A 16,030-nucleotide genomic window follows, 5' to 3' on the forward strand; every position below is an offset into this window, starting at 1 on the left:
ATTTATTTAGAAAAAAATTTCCTAAGCATTGTTATATGTTTTATGTAGCATTTTAGTGAAATGCTTAGATTCTGCAAAGCTGAAAGTATGTGATAAGTCTCTGGCTGACACAGAGTTTCAGGATCTTCTGAGCTGTTATATAATAAAACAGTCCTGGGTATTAATCAGGATTCTACTTTAGATCGTTTCATTCCTTTGGTTGGGGTCTTCTTTCTCTCACCTTGCCTGGGCAGTTTTCATTTGCTATTTAACTAGAAGGAAAACAAATTCTCTTGTAGGAATCAGGTAAGTGTATGAAAAAGATAAAAGAATTGGTTGAGCTCACAGGTTCTTCCTTTATCTTTTTTCTACTTTTTCACCTTTCTGTTTATTTTCTTCTATTAGCCAGGATTTTTCTTGTCCCTGAACTCTTCTCTTTTTCTTTCCCTCTCAGGGGAATAGTTACAGATACTCTACAAGTACCTCCTTTCTTTTTGCAGTCTGTTTTCCTATTTTCCTAAGAATAAGATTGGATTTCTCTAGAATTTCCCTTGGGACGCTCCTACCCTAATGTCCCAAACATTTGATTTTCTTGGGGTAAACACCAATTAGGACACCAAGAACACAGGGCTGTGAAGAAGGATTTTATATTACGAATAAATAGTATAAGTGTTAATGGGCTTTCCTTCTGTTTCATCTCTAACACTTCGTTTTTTCCCGTTTGCCATAGCTGTTTTTAATCTTGGAGCAATTCCACTCTCCCTGTTCAGTGGTAAACCAGTATATGTAACTCTGATGTTCTTGTGTGTGTTTTGTTTACGGAGGTTAGTGCTCTTATTTCACATATGGGATTCATGTGCTACCTTGTGTTTCTCCTCAAAGACTACATGCTGTTCACTACTAGTATATAACTTTTTCTGTTTTCTCTTCCTTCTCTCTTTACCCTATGGTTCTTGTGCAGGTCTTGTTCAGCGTTGTGTAATCATCCAGAAAGATGACAATGGATTTGGGCTGACGGTCAGTGGAGACAATCCAGTCTTCGTACAGTCTGTCAAAGAAGGCAAGGCATTTTTAAAAACAGTTTTGTCATTCAGGAGCAAATAAAGTAAGAGTAGAAAAGTTTAAATAATGTCTTTTGCCCAGAATAATTTCAGATCATGTGAACTGTTGTGCTAGATTTGTTTATAATGTCATAGTTGTAAGAATGAACTTATCCCCATTGATTTTCTTCATACTTTATAGAAAGAAAACAGTCTTTTTTATAGTTTTCAAAATCATATGACTCCTCCTAACCCTTTATGTGTCATCACTTACAGAAGTTTTTGGAATTTCATTTTTTCATGGTACCAGAGATATTTTGGTAAAGACAGATTACAGAGATAGATATAGGCTCAACAATATCAATTCTTTCGCCAAAATGACACTAATACTGTCTGTTGCTATAAGCAAGTACTGAATACTTCCTTTAGTTGGGTGCTGTAATTTGAGGTAGGTTTTTTTTAATCCCCCTTTTATAGGTGATATTGAGGCTTACAGCAAAAAAAAAAAAAAAAAAAGAGCAAAACATAAAATTCGTTCCAAGGTCACGCAGTTATTGAGTGGCAGAGGCAGAATTTGAACCTAAATCTCTCTGACTTTATAGCCCATGTTTTTATCCACTTTATTACACTGCCTCTCTTTTAAGAAGATTATTAGTAAATTCCAGTGAATCACATTTTAAGTAATTAATTTCTCATACAGATGGAGCAGCCATGCGGGCTGGAGTACAGACAGGTGATCGAATCATCAAGGTAAGCAAAGGACTATTTTGAAATTTATGGTAGGATTTTTGGATTTTTATAAAAAGCATATTACATATGATCTGTTGACTGTAAAAATTTCGTTTGTTTTAAAATTAATATTACTCTTTACTGAAGGTCATAATAAAAGGCTGGAAAAAATGGAGGAGTCATATGTGTTCTTGAGTAGGAGAATAAGTCAGTGTTATAAAGATCATTTCTCTCCAAATTAATCCGTTAACAAGAAATTCTCATCAAAGTACAGGTTGCGCATCCCTAATCTGAAATTTGAAATGCTCCAAAATCTGAAACTTTTTAGTGCTGATATGATGCTGCAAATGGAAAATTCCACATGTGACCTCACGTGATGGGTCATAGTCAAACTTTGTTTCATTGGATGCAGTAGCACATGTGTATAGTCCCAGCTATTCAAAAGGCTCAGGTGGGAGAATCCCTTGAGGCTGTAGTTTGAGAAGTTTGAGGCTGTAGTGTACTATGATCACAACTGAATAGTCATTGCTACTCAAGCCTGGGCAACATAATGAGACCTCGATTCTTAAAAAACAAAAATAAAAAACTTTGTTTCATGCACAAAATTGTGAAAAATATTGCATAAAATTGCCTTCAGCCTATGTGTGTAAAGTGCATATGAAACATAATGAATTTCATGTTTAAACTTTGGTCTCATCCCCAAGATACACAAGTATTCCAAAATTCATATAAGGGATACTCAACCTGTGTATGAATGGAATTGGAGTGGTGAATGTCAATCTTATTATTCCTCCAGATGAACTTTAAAAGGTATAAGAATAGCTAAAGAAGAAAGTGGGTTATGGGTAGTATAAGAGAAGATGGTATGAATTAATTTAAAGTATATAACTCTAGTCTGGATATAGACTTACAAGTGGAACACAATAGAGAGTCCAGAAACAGGCCTTGAATTCTGATCAGTGTAGAAAGAATAGGTTAGTTAGTCAGTAACTATTCCTGAAACAATTGACTAATTTAATCACTTAAAATCAAATTATTACATAGGAAAAGATACCGTGAATGTATTTTACAAATAATAATTTGGAAGAAATATTTGAAACTTATCACAGAACATAATATCCTTAATTGTAAAGAGTACTTTTAAATTACTAAGAAAAGAAAATATTTTAATAGAAAAATGGGCAAAGAAATTTTATCAGGCAGTTCTTCCTCAAAGTAATTGAAATAAATAACATATTAATGAGGATATGTCCAAGCTCACTGATAACAAAGAAGTAGAAATTAAAATGATAAGTGAAAATATATTTGGTTGTCAGAAAATTTAAAGATAGGTAATACACGTTTGGCATAGTTTGGGAATGGCAAAATGGCTACTCTCATAAGTTTGTTGTGAGTGTAAATTAGGTAAAATCTATTTGGATGTAAATTTGTCAGTATGTATCAAAAGCCTTTAAGAAAGCATATAACCTTTGACCAGCAATTTTGCTTTTAGAAACTTATCTAAGGAAATAAATGTATAAATATAAAATGATATGTGTACAGGGAAATTGGTTTTGACTTTATCACATTGAGAGCTTGTGACCTATCTAAATCTGCATAAACTAGGGGCTAAAGAAGTAAATTACATTTCATATGCAGCTTTAAAAAAGAATGAATTAGGTGTTATGTGTACCTATATTGAAAGATATCCACAATACAATGTTTGTTTATTTTTGCAGGAAAAAAGATAGTTGCAATGTGTATGTTTATGTGTCTGTTTATCTGGTGTGTGTATATTAGAAAAGTGTCTCCAACATTCAACGTCATAGTTAACAGTGATTATCTCAGGGGCCATGATGAGTATACTTTTACTTCTGTTTTATACACTGATGTATTTGAACTCTAAATTAGTATTACTTGTATTGGGAAAAAAATAAAATTAATGTTGAATTCACGTTTGATATTTTTACCTTAATTTGTTTGGCTAGGTGGAGAATTTGAATAACATTTCCTGCATTTAGTTTGTCTGAAAATTAATTTTCTTTGTAAAGATTAGGTCATGTTTGAAAAACTAAAAATAAATTGAGAATTACTGTGGAAATATTATTTTTTCATCTTTTTTGATTTATTATCATTTTGACAAATAAGTGAATTTGTAATTAAAAGCAAGGGATCTTTTCTATTTGCAAGGGTCTTTCACTGTGAAGGATTTGTAAATCTGTTTCGTGGTATGTTTTGTTATTTGTCTTGGTGAATAAGTTATAATGTCTTTTAAGTCAAGCCCTTGTTTTACGTTTAAGTTCATCTTGTTGCTGAAAATACCTTATAGAATAGTGATAAAAGTGAATATTAAACCAAATATGTATATATATATGTGTGTGTGTGTATATTTTTTAATGTAGCCCTGTTTATTATGTTATAGTATGATTGGTTATGTTATGTATGATAATTCCAGAAGTCAGTTTATCCGTTGTCTAAATAGAATGTATTTGACATATACTATTTTCATTTTCTTACAGGTGAACGGGACTCTGGTGACTCATTCAAACCATTTAGAGGTGGTGAAGCTAATCAAATGTAGGTGAATGTTATTCCCAGTTGTAATTGTTTCCTGAAACCCTTAAAGCAAGGTTCAGCCAACATTTTCTGTAATAGGCCAATTAGGAAATATTTTAGGCTTTGTGGGCCATGTGGTCTACTACTGGACTCTGTCATCGTAACATAAAAGCAGCCTAAGACAATACGTAAATGAATGAATATGGCTGTGTTTCAGGAAAACTTTCTTTACCAAAACAGTCTATGGGCCTGATTTAGCCCCTTGGCTAGAGTTTGCTGACCCCAGTGAGGTGAAAACTCTTACTTTGCTAATAACTATCTTTTGTCAACTTCCTTTGTGTGGTTGATTATAATACCCTTTTCATTCTTGGTGATATTGCATATTTATACATGAAAGAAATGCATGAGTCACCTGAGAGGGAGCAGGTTAAGAAATCAGACACAACAGCTAAATGAACTGCAATAGAACTTTAAAAATCATCTAGCACCATCACTTTCTCTCAGAAAAGTAAAGGAATATATAATCTAGGGTAGCATTCTTCTCTTGCAAATCTTTAGGGTTAAGAATTTATGATCTTCAGGTTTGGGTGAGTGGCCCACTTGAGTTTAGATCCCTGTGGAGAAACTGGGCCTTGGAATGATGGTAGTCCACAACTGACCTCCTGTCACCACAGAGTCAAATGTGGATGCCTGCTCTTTCAAGCTGGCAATGAGGCATGGGCAGGCCAGACCCTAGCTGCTCACAGGGCCTCAGTTTTCCTATCTGCACAGGGAGAAGGGAGGGTTCAGTGGCTCTGTGAGCTTTGCTTGCAAGTGGTGGTGGGGTAGGTCTTCTGAATCTCTGAGTTGGGTAAAGTCCAGATGCCATACCTTCCCCTTCCCAGGCCTCAGTTTTAGCTTGTTGTTACACTTTAACTGCACCTGCTTTCCAAAAGAGATTTTGTATTTTCTAATTGCTTCATTTATTTAATGGAAAATATCATGGCAATTATAGCAGAAGTAAAGAAAAAAGGAAGTCATATGAGTTTGTTGTATATGGCTTTTATAATTTTGAGGTATATTCTCTCTGCCTATCTTGTTAAGCGTTTTTTAACATAAGAGGGTGCTGAATTTTGTTGAATGTGTTTTCTGCATCTATCAAGATGGTCATATGATCTTTGTTTTTTGCTTCTGTTTATGTGGTGAATCACATTTATGGATTTACATATGTTGAGCCATCCTTGCATCTCCAGGATGAAGCCCACTTGGTCGTGGTGGATTATTTTGATATGCTGCTGAATTTGGTTTGCTAGAATTTTATTGAGGATTTTTGCATCTATATTCATAAGGGATATTATTCTATAGTTTTCTTTTTTTGTTGTGTCCTTTCCTGGCTGTGGTATCAAGAATGAGTTGGGGAGGATTCCTTCCTTCTTGATGTTATGAAATAATTTCTGCAGTATGGGTAACAATTTTTTTAGGTCTGATAAAATTTGGCTGTGAAACCATCTGGTCTGGGTTTTTTTTCTGTTGGAAGATTTTTTTTTATTGCTGCTTCAATTTTGTTTCTCATAATTGGCCTGTTTAGGAGTTGTATTTCTACCTGATTGAGTCTTGGAGGTTATGTGTTTCCAGGAATTTGTCCATTTCTTCAATGTTTTCGAGTTTGCGTGCATGGAGATTTGCATACTATTCACAGATGATATTTTGTATTTCTGTGGTATCAGTTATAATATCTGCTTTTTCATTTCTGATTGAGCTTATTTGGGTCCTTCTTTTCTATATCTGGTTAATGTAGAGAGAGGAATACCAGTTTTGTTTGTCTTTTCAAAGAACCAATTCTTTGTTTCATTAATCTTCTGTATTATTTTTTTTGTTCCGATTTCATTTAGTTCTGCTCTGACCTTAGTTATTTCTTTTCTTCTGCTGGGTTTGGGATTGGTTCACTCTTCCTTTTTTAGTTCCTTGAGATGATTCATTAGATTGTTGATTTGTGATCTTTCTGTCTTTTTGATGTAGGCATTTACACCTATGAATTTTCCTCTTAGAACTGCTTCTGCTGAATCCCACAGATGTGGGATTGATAACTTGTATACCCTTTGTCATTTAGTTTGAGGAATCTTTAGATTTCTGCCTTAATTTTCTCTTTGACCCAATAATCATTCAGCAGTAGGTTGTTTAATTTCCATGACTTTGTGTAGAATTGAGTATTTCTGTTAGAATTGATTTCTAATTTTATTCCACTATGAAATGAGAAGAAACATGGGATGATTTCTAATTTTTTGAATTCGTTGAGAATGTTTTGTGGCCTAATAAGATGTGATCAATCTTAGAGAATGTCCCATGTGCTTATGAGTAGAATGTATATTCAGTTGTTTTGAAGTAGAATGTTTATACAAAATGTCTGTTAGGCCCATTTGCTCTAGAGTCCCATTTAAGTCCAGTATTTGTTTATGTATTTTCTGCTTGGAGGATCTGTCCATTTCTGTCATTGGGGTGTTGAAATCCCCAGCAATTATGATGTTGCTGTTTATCACTTTTTTTATATTTAGTGGGGTTTGCTTTTTATGAATTTGGGTGCACTTGTGTGGGGTGCATAAATATTTAGAATTATTGTGTCTTCTTGATGAATTGCTCCCTTTACCATTATACAATGACCGTATTTGTGTCTCTTTACTATTGTTCTTTTGAAGTCTGTGTTGTCTGTTATAAGAATGGCTACACCTGCTTTCTTTTGAGTTCCATTTGCTTAGAATATTTTTTTCCATCCCTTCACCTTGAGTCTGAATGAGTCCTTGTGAGTTAGATGTGTTTCCTTGAGACAGCAGATTCTTGCCTAGTATTTTTTAATCCATTCAGCCAGCCTATGTCTCTTGAGTGGGGTATTCAAGCTGTTCAGTTTTCTTAAAAGAATTGGTAAGTGGGATGCATTTCTGTTCATCCTGTTGGGCAGAACCTTATTGCTTTGTTTTATAATTTGAGCCATTATTTTATGTGGGCTCTGAATTTTAGCTTTTGGGTGATTTTACACTGGTAGGTTTCTATTATGCTGATCGATATATAATGCACATCTGAGCACTTCCTGCAGGGCAGGTCTAGTCTGACAAATTCCCTCAGCATTTGTTTGTCTGAAAAAGTCTTCATTTCCCCCTCATAAGAAACTTAGTTTTGCAGGATACAAAGCCATATATGACAAAACCCACAGTCAACATCATACCCAATGGGGAAAAGTTGAAAGCATTCCCACTCAGAACTTGAACAAGATAAGGATGCCCACTGTCACCACTTCTATTCAACTTAGTGCTGGAAGTCCTCGCCAGAGCAATCAGGCAAGAGAAGGAAATTAAGGGTATCCAAATGGGGAAAGAGGAGGTAAAACTATCACTCTTTGCTGGTAAGATCTTATATCTAGAAAATCCCAAAGATTGCGCCAAGAGACTTCTGAGATTGATAAATAAATTCAGCAAAGTCTTAGGCTACAAAATCAGTGTACACAAATCAGTAGCATTCCTATACATTCCTATGCATTGACACAATGTCTTTCACAATAGCAACAAAGAAAAGAAAATACCTAGGAATATATTTAACCAAGGAGATAAAAGATCTTTACAAAGAGAACTACAAATCACTGAGGAAGGAAATAGCAGATGATGTAAAGAAATGGAAAAACATGTCATGCTTACGGATTGATTGGCAAAATCAACATTGTTAAAACATCCATACTGCCAAAAGTGGTTTACAGATTCAATGCTATCTGCATCAAAATACCAATGACATTTTTTTGCAAATTTAGAAAAAAGAATTCTATGCTTCGTTTGGAACCGGAAAAGAGCCTGAATAGGCAAAGCAGCCTTAAGCAAAAGGAAAATATCTGGAGGCATCACTTTACCAGACTTTAAGCTATACTATAAGACTATAGTAACCAAAATGGCATGGTACTGGCACAAAAATAGAGAAATAGACCAATGGATCAGAATAGAGAACCCAGATATAAAACCACCCACATACTGCCATTTGATGTTTGACAAAGTAAACGCAATATACACTGGGGAAAAGAATCCCTATCCAATTAATGGTGCTGAGAAAATGGGATAGCCACATGTAGAACATTGAAACAGGATCCATATCTCTCACCACTCTCAAAAATTGATTCAAGATGGATAACAGATTTAAATCTAAGACATGAAACCATAAGACTTCTAGAAGAAAATGTTGGAAAAACTCTTCTTGATGTTGGCCCAGGCAAAGAATTTATGAAAAAGACCCTAAGGGCAATTACAGCAACAACAAAAATAAATAAATGGGATTTGATTAAATTAAAAAGCTTCCGCATAGCCAAGGAAACAATCAATAGAGCAAATAAATGACCTACAGAATGGGAGAAAATATTCACATGCTATATATCCGATAAAGGGCTAATAACCAGAATCCACAAAGAACTCAGGCAAATTAGCAAGAAAAAAATCAAACAACCTCATTAAAAAACAGGCAAAAGACATGAACAGAAGCTTTTTGACAGAAGATAGAGTAATGGCCAAAAAACATGAAAAAATGCTGAACATTACTAATCATCAGAGAAATGCAAATCAAAACCACAGTGAGATTATCACTTAACCCCAGTTGAGAATGCCTTTTATCAAAAAGTCCCAAACCAGTAGGTGCTGGTGTGGATGTGGAGAGAAAGGAACATTTATACACTGTTGGTGGGAGTGTAAACTAGTGCAACCTCTATGGAAAATAATATGGAGATTCCTCAAAGAACTAAAAGTGCACCTATCATTTGATCCATCAATCCCACTACTGGGTATTTACCCAAAGAAAAATAAGTAATTTTTTCAAAAAGACATCTGCACTAGAATGTTTGTTGCAGCACAATTCACAGTCGCAAAGCTGTGGAATCAACTCAGGTGCCCATCAATTCATGAGTGGATTAATAAAATGTGGTATATGTGTACTATGGAGTACTACTCAGCCATAAAAAAATGAATTAATACCTTCTGCAACAATCTAAATGGAACAGGAGACCATCTTCCTAAGTGAAGTATTGCAAGAATGGAAAAACAAACACCACATGTAGTCACTATTAAATTGGAACTAACCGATCAGCACTCGATATGCAGGGATAGAAGTAAAACTGAATGGAAATCATGCAGGTGGCAGAGGGGAGAAGGGGATGGATGAAATCATACCTAACGGGTACAGTGTACACTATCTGGGCAATCGGCATACTTGTAACTTTGACTCAAGCAGTACAAAAGCAATCCATGTGTACAAAACATTTGTACCCCTGTAATATTCTGAAATTTTAAAAAAAAGTAGAAATGACCCACTCCCCCCAAAAAAGTCCCATGAGAGTAACACCATCTAAAACGTAAATTCCTTTTTCTTTGTTCTGGCCCAGATTAGGCCTTACGTATTTGTTATTATATCTCTTAAAACGGTGATCTCCAACCTTTTTGGCACCAGGGACCGTTTTCATGGAAGACAGTTTTTCCATGGACCAGGGGTGGGTGGGGGGATGGTTTCAGAATGTTTCAAGTGCATTACATTTATTGTGGACTTTATTTCTATTATTATTATTACATTGTAATGAAATAATTATACAACTCACCATAGGTTGGGGACCCCTGCCTTAAAGGAAAAAAAAATGAGGTAGCTTAAACTAAATGCAATAAAAAAAAGAATTTGTGATTTTCTGCATCAGATTATTCCACAGTAAAGTAGATTACAGATAAGAGATAGTTGTTTCTGGCTAAATAGAATCACTATTGTTTTATTTAATTCTGTGTCTTTCACTGAGTGGTTGGATATGTTTAGAATAAATTCAATAAACTTAATTCTTTTTTGGCCTTCTTCTTGCTTAAGTTAAGCGACTCTGAATTTTTTTTTTTTACCTTTTAATCAGAGTGCCAGTGCTCTAAATGGTCACTTTGATTACAGCTTTTAACTTAAGTATATTTTAAAAGAAATTCAGTGATTAGATCCCCATACTGGAATAAATTTGATTACTTATTATTTAATGTGATTGTGTTTATAAATTTTTATATGCCCTATACATATGATTTATGTTAATAAGTATATGCCTGATGTCTATCATAGAGTATAAAAAGTAATATTATGCCAGGTGTGGTGGCACACCCTTGTAGTTTCAGCAAATCAGGAGGCCAAGGTGGGAGGATCAGTGGAACTCAGAAGTTTGTGGGTACAGTTAGCTATGATCATGCCACTATACTCCAGCCTGGGGGACAGAGTGAGACTTTGTCTCAAAAAATTATTTTTAAATAATAAAAATAAAAAGTAAGGATATTTCTTTAGCTGTCTAGGTTATTTTTTTTTTGCTTATTCCAATATAAATTTTGTTAAACAAATTAAATCCTAGGATTATAGCATAGATTACTTATCCAATAGCAAGGGCATTGCTAAAAACAAAGTTAAGCATAAAACACTTTGAGTATCCAAAATGGATATAAATTTGACATGTCTAAAACCTACGTACCATACTTGTATAGCGCTCTTGCATGTCCTGCTTTTTAATACATATACTCTAGATACAGTAAAAGGTATTTTAAATCAGAGCAGTTTAGAAACAGCTAAAGAAGGGAGCAGAAGAGCTAGGAAGTTATTCAGGCAAGCACACATGGGCAAGTGAGATATAATAGACGATTTTCTGATACAGACTGATAAGACTGGAAAGCCTTAGAAAGTGTTTATACTTAAAATTCCTCCAAATCATAGCACTTGTGACTAAGTTTAACAAAAATAACTTTTAAAACCCCAAAACACTGAAAAATAATTGATAATGAGTTCCATGGGAGGATTAAGTTGGGAGACAGTGTGAAATATGTTTAAAAGTTCTATCGAAATGTCTAGGAAAAAAATTTTGTCATTTAAAAGTCAGTTATCTAGAGAAGTCATTTATTTGAAGCATCTCATTTCTTTTTAGTGCTAGATAATGAATGTCTGTTGTTAAGTCTTTCTGATTATGATGAATTTTGCTGTCTAGGTTTCCCCCCTATAGTATGTCTAGTGAATTTCTGTCTACTTCTCCAAATTTTTTAAATTAAAATTTATTATTTATTATTTTTTCCCGTTTTGGTGGAATATTTTTTGGTCATATTCATTTTCTAAAGTTAATTTAAAATTGCATTGTTACATTCTAGAATATTAATTAAACCCTGCCTAATTAGTATTGTCTTAAAATATGAAGATTTTTAGAATTTACATTTAAGAAATTATTTGAATGTAGCAATTAATTGGTAGATGGTCTTCTCTAAATTAAGAAAATATATTCTTGGGGTTATAAATTTTATATGCTTTTAAGTAATATCTAATCCCATGAGTAGTAATTTGCTATCTGAAAATCACATTGTTCTTTTAGATTTTTTACATTTAGGGTAGCCATAAAAGAGAAATGACAGATCGGATTATTTTTCTCTGGTGACATGATTAGCAGATGATGGAACTCTCATATAACTGGATCTTTTAGAACTTTCAAAGATGAAGTAATGAAATGCTATAAAATGTTTCTTAACAATGTTATTTTCCCTTCCCTTCCTTTTCTTCCATCTCTGCACTCCAAGCTGGTTCCTATGTAGCTCTCACTGTTCAGGGACGCCCACCTGGGTCGCCCCAGATTCCACTCGCCGATTCTGAAGTAGAGCCATCAGTCATTGGACATATGTCTCCCATCATGACATCCCCTCATTCACCTGGAGCATCTGGAAATATGGAGAGAATCACTAGTCCTGTGCTCATGGGGGTAAGAGTGGGAAAACTTCCTAGTAAATGCTCAGTTGTATAAGGGTAACTTTGCTTTATTTTAAGAGTTTTGAAGTATTGGGCTGATAGACAATTTAATTTTAGTGTTCTAGAAAATGACTTCCCAATATAAAAATTATGTAATGGGAATGATTGCAGAGTATTGCCATAGCAGGTTTATTTCGACAAATAGTAAACACCTATCATACACAAATCAATGTGTCACCTTGAAAAATATAATCCTGTGTTCAGGGTTCTTAGTCAGAATGTATACTTTAGGAGGACAGGGCGGCTTTTTGTTTATTTTGTTTACTGTTGAGTCCCCAGTCCCCAGCTTGAAATATTGCTTAGCATATAGTAAGTGCTTAATACCTTTGTTGTTTGAAATTGAATCAAGAGTATACAAGTAAGTATAATACAAAGGCAGAATGTAGACATTATGAAGGAAAAAATGTTAAGTTCTATGAGATCTCAAAAAAGGAAGAAAGCACATCCAGTTGTGATAAGGAAAGCCTTTATGGAAAGATTTTATTTGAATTGAGCCTTAAAAAAACAGGTAACATTTAAGTTGTGGTGACGGGGGGAGGAAGCTAACCCAGGTAGACAATATAGAATAAACAGAGATAAAGAACCAAGAAAACATCAAATATTTTTGGGAAGTAGCTAGGATTTTTGTTTGGCTGGTGCCCCCAAGGATGTTTGCAGTGGGAGATGAGCTTTAAAAAAGTAGATTGACTATATATTTTGAAAAATCACAACTACCAGTCTGATTTACCTATAACTGGATAAGCAATGAAGAATCCATTAAACATTTTTTTTTTTTTTTTTGAGACAGAGTCTCACTCTTTTGCCCGGGCTAGAGTGAGTGCCGTGGCATCAGCCTAGCTCACAGCAACCTCAAACTCCTGGGCTCAAGCAATCCTTCTGCCTCAGCCTCCCGAGTAGCTGGGACTACAGGCATGCACCACCATGCCCGGCTAATTTTTTTCTATATATTTTTAGTTGTCCGATTAATTTCTTTCTATTTTTAGTAGAGACGGGGTCTCGCTCTTGCTCAGGCTGGTTTCGAACTCCTGAGCTCAAACAATCCGCCCGCCTCGGCCTCCCAGAGAGCTAGGATTACAGGCGTGAGCCACCGCGCCCGGCCTAAACATTTTTTTTGAGCAAGAGTGACATGATTATAATAGGATTGTAGGAAGACTAATTTGGTAAAATATTACATGGTTGTGAAACGAGAGATGGTAGGAGATGAGTTAAGGAGGGAGCTGTCTTCATGTTTCAGCTAGGAGGTACTGAGGATTTGAGGCATGCATGGGGATTGATAGTAAAGATGCAAATGAAGGAAAGTATAAGATACTATTTTGATACTGTGACAGCTTTATTTGTCCAACTAATATCAATATTTAATGTTCTCTTGAACCCGGTTTAGTAAAAGTGAAACAGAAGGGCAGAAATTTCCCTGTAACTTTTTATCTTTGTCATGTCTGAAAGCCTGTGTCTTCTTAACCCAGTAACAAAGAAAATCCTAATAGGTATTGGTATTTGAAGCTGAGACACAACATTGTATTTCTTGTTTTTTCTATTTACTTTAGCTTCACTTTCCTTGTATTGGTTGTTGTTTGTTTGTTTTTTTTTTGTATCTTTTTCTAGGAGGAAAACAATGTGGTTCATAACCAGAAAGTAGAAATTCTGAGGAAAATGTTACAGAAAGAACAGGAACGGCTACAGGTACTAAATTAGATATGAGGCTATTTACAGGCCAGTAAAAAAATGAGTGGTGCTTATCATCATCACAAGCAATATTGTAATCAATGCCATTGGCTATTTTATTGATTAAGAATGGACTTTTTCTATATTTTCTTGACATAAGTAATTAATTCTCAAAATATTTTTATAACTTTTCAGTTATTGCAGGAAGATTACAACCGAACACCTGCCCAAAGATTGCTAAAAGAGATCCAAGAGGCCAAGAAACACATTCCTCAGCTGCAAGAGCAGTTATCCAAAGCCACAGGCTCTGCTCAGGTAGCATCACTATTAAAAGTGCTACCCAACTTTTTGCAGGAGAATATTCTTCTGGGAATGTGTCAGAGAATGTTGCAGTTGCCTTTTTTAAAATCAATTTTTCTAGTGTAGGACAACAGTGTGTCCTGCATAGGATGCTGCAGAAGTAATGTTTAATGAAATAAATGTGGGCGTCTGATTGTTTGCTTGCTCATGATTATAATGTTTCTTTGTTCCATAATAATATAAAAAAGAATTGAGTGCTTTTGCTTTGATATGGCAAGCTAGTAAAATGTATTTAGATACATATATTTACATTTTTGTGGTTCAATCTGCTAACTTAAAATAGAATGGCAGTTGATATGTTTTTAATAGGGATATAAGATTTTAAAATGCAGGCGTTATGCTAAATATATGGACAAGCATTTTTTTGTTTAATTTACACAATAACCCTCTGAGGTTAGGTACTGTTGTTTCCCCTCATTTTACATATACACTTTAGAGAAATTTAGAGAGATTAAGTGATTTATCTGAGGTTATGTAGCCCAAAAATGATAGAATTCAAATCCAGTCTGAGAATTTCAGAACACATTTATACTCTTAATGACTGTATTTTTGTTATAATTTTTAATAGATTTCGATAGAATTTGCTTCATAGGTATAAGCTATGGAGGCAATGGTCTCATTAGAAAAAATAGCTCAACATTTGTGTATCAACCAGACTTACATTTTATAATATTTAGATTTGGGATATGTAAAGCTCTTTCTACTTCATCTTAACCAAAATGGACAAACTGCCTATGCATCTAAAGTAGGTAAAAGCTATTGATTTGTCACTATTCCTGAGTTAGATCTGAAGCGAAAGCCATATATTCATAGAACTGAAAGGATTCTTTGAAAGATCATCTAGCCTAATCTGCTCATTTTCAATTTTAAAAACCATGGTTGAAAAAACCTAAACTGGTTAAATAATTTATACAAGGCCATGCAGCATGTAAGGTCTTCTACCATCCTTGTTTAGTGTACTTTTCATCAAACATTATTTTTTCATTACTTTCAGTTTCACTAGCTTTGTCACATATTAAGTGTTATGCCTCAGTAATGTGACAGTTTTATGTTATTACTGAGCAAAGACAACATTCCTACCCTGTTTGAACGGTACAAGTGTGTCCTGATGTAAAAGCTTATAATAATTTATGTTACGATATTGTGTCCCGGAATTGGCAATTTATTGAAACTCTGATGCATTGGAACGCCATTAACCAGAAGTTATAGTGTAATAATCTTTACTAATGGGCGAGTAGTATAAATCATATAAATTAACAAATCATTTTATCTTTTTGCTGTATTTGGAAGCTCTAGCTTTTACTTTCCTTACTAAAATGTCACTTTCCCTGTCATTAAGGCCATGCCATTTTAGAATCATAGTATCAGTAGTTATTTATGGATTTTACTGGTAGAAATTTAAGCATTCTTCATCCTATCAGAGTGTCCAGGTTTTGGCATTGTCCATGTAGATCGTAATGCCACTCTATTTCTTTATGTAGTCACTAATGAAAGTTTTCTTTTGTGTATGTGTTTCTTTAATCTGTTTTAGGATGGAGCTCTAGTTATACCCTCCAGGCCTTTAGGTGACACCCTGACAGTCAGTGAGGCAGAAGCAGATCCTGGAGATGGACTGGGCAGAACTGACTGTAGCAGTGGAGATGCTTCTCGGCCCAATAGTGACAATGCAGATGTAAGCATTAAGCGTTCTAAATCTTTATCTTCTTGTATTCTTCCTTACAGTCCTTTTCTGGATTTGATTTTAAGTTATGTGAATTAGAGCTGTGGTCTTATTTCTTAATTTTTATCATCTTCTTCTTTTATATACTAATTTGATGAACAGGAATTCTGGATGCTGTCATATATGAGCTTTTTCCCTTGAACATCCTTTGCCAACTGTTTCGTTTACAGGGATGGAATTTCCCAGCAGGCATCTTGATTGTGGGTAGAGAAGTTCATAA

The 16,030-nt window shown here is 34.6% G+C and overlaps 1 protein-coding gene across 1 annotated transcript in view; it reads left to right on the plus strand.

Moving 5' to 3' along the window:
- The window catches only part of ARHGEF12 (Rho guanine nucleotide exchange factor (GEF) 12), an 86,691-nt gene that overhangs the window by 11,244 nt on the left and 59,417 nt on the right, over window positions 1-16,030 (plus strand). Inside the window, 7 exon segments of the mRNA XM_012644875.1 lie at window positions 941-1,039; window positions 1,720-1,769; window positions 4,247-4,304; window positions 11,843-12,021; window positions 13,671-13,748; window positions 13,926-14,045; window positions 15,622-15,762. Coding sequence (XP_012500329.1) covers window positions 941-1,039; window positions 1,720-1,769; window positions 4,247-4,304; window positions 11,843-12,021; window positions 13,671-13,748; window positions 13,926-14,045; window positions 15,622-15,762 — 725 coding nt within the window.

Source organism: Propithecus coquereli, unplaced genomic scaffold, assembly GCF_000956105.1.
Source record: "Propithecus coquereli isolate 6110/MARCELLA unplaced genomic scaffold, Pcoq_1.0 Scaffold222, whole genome shotgun sequence".
Lineage (NCBI taxonomy): Eukaryota > Metazoa > Chordata > Mammalia > Primates > Indriidae > Propithecus > Propithecus coquereli.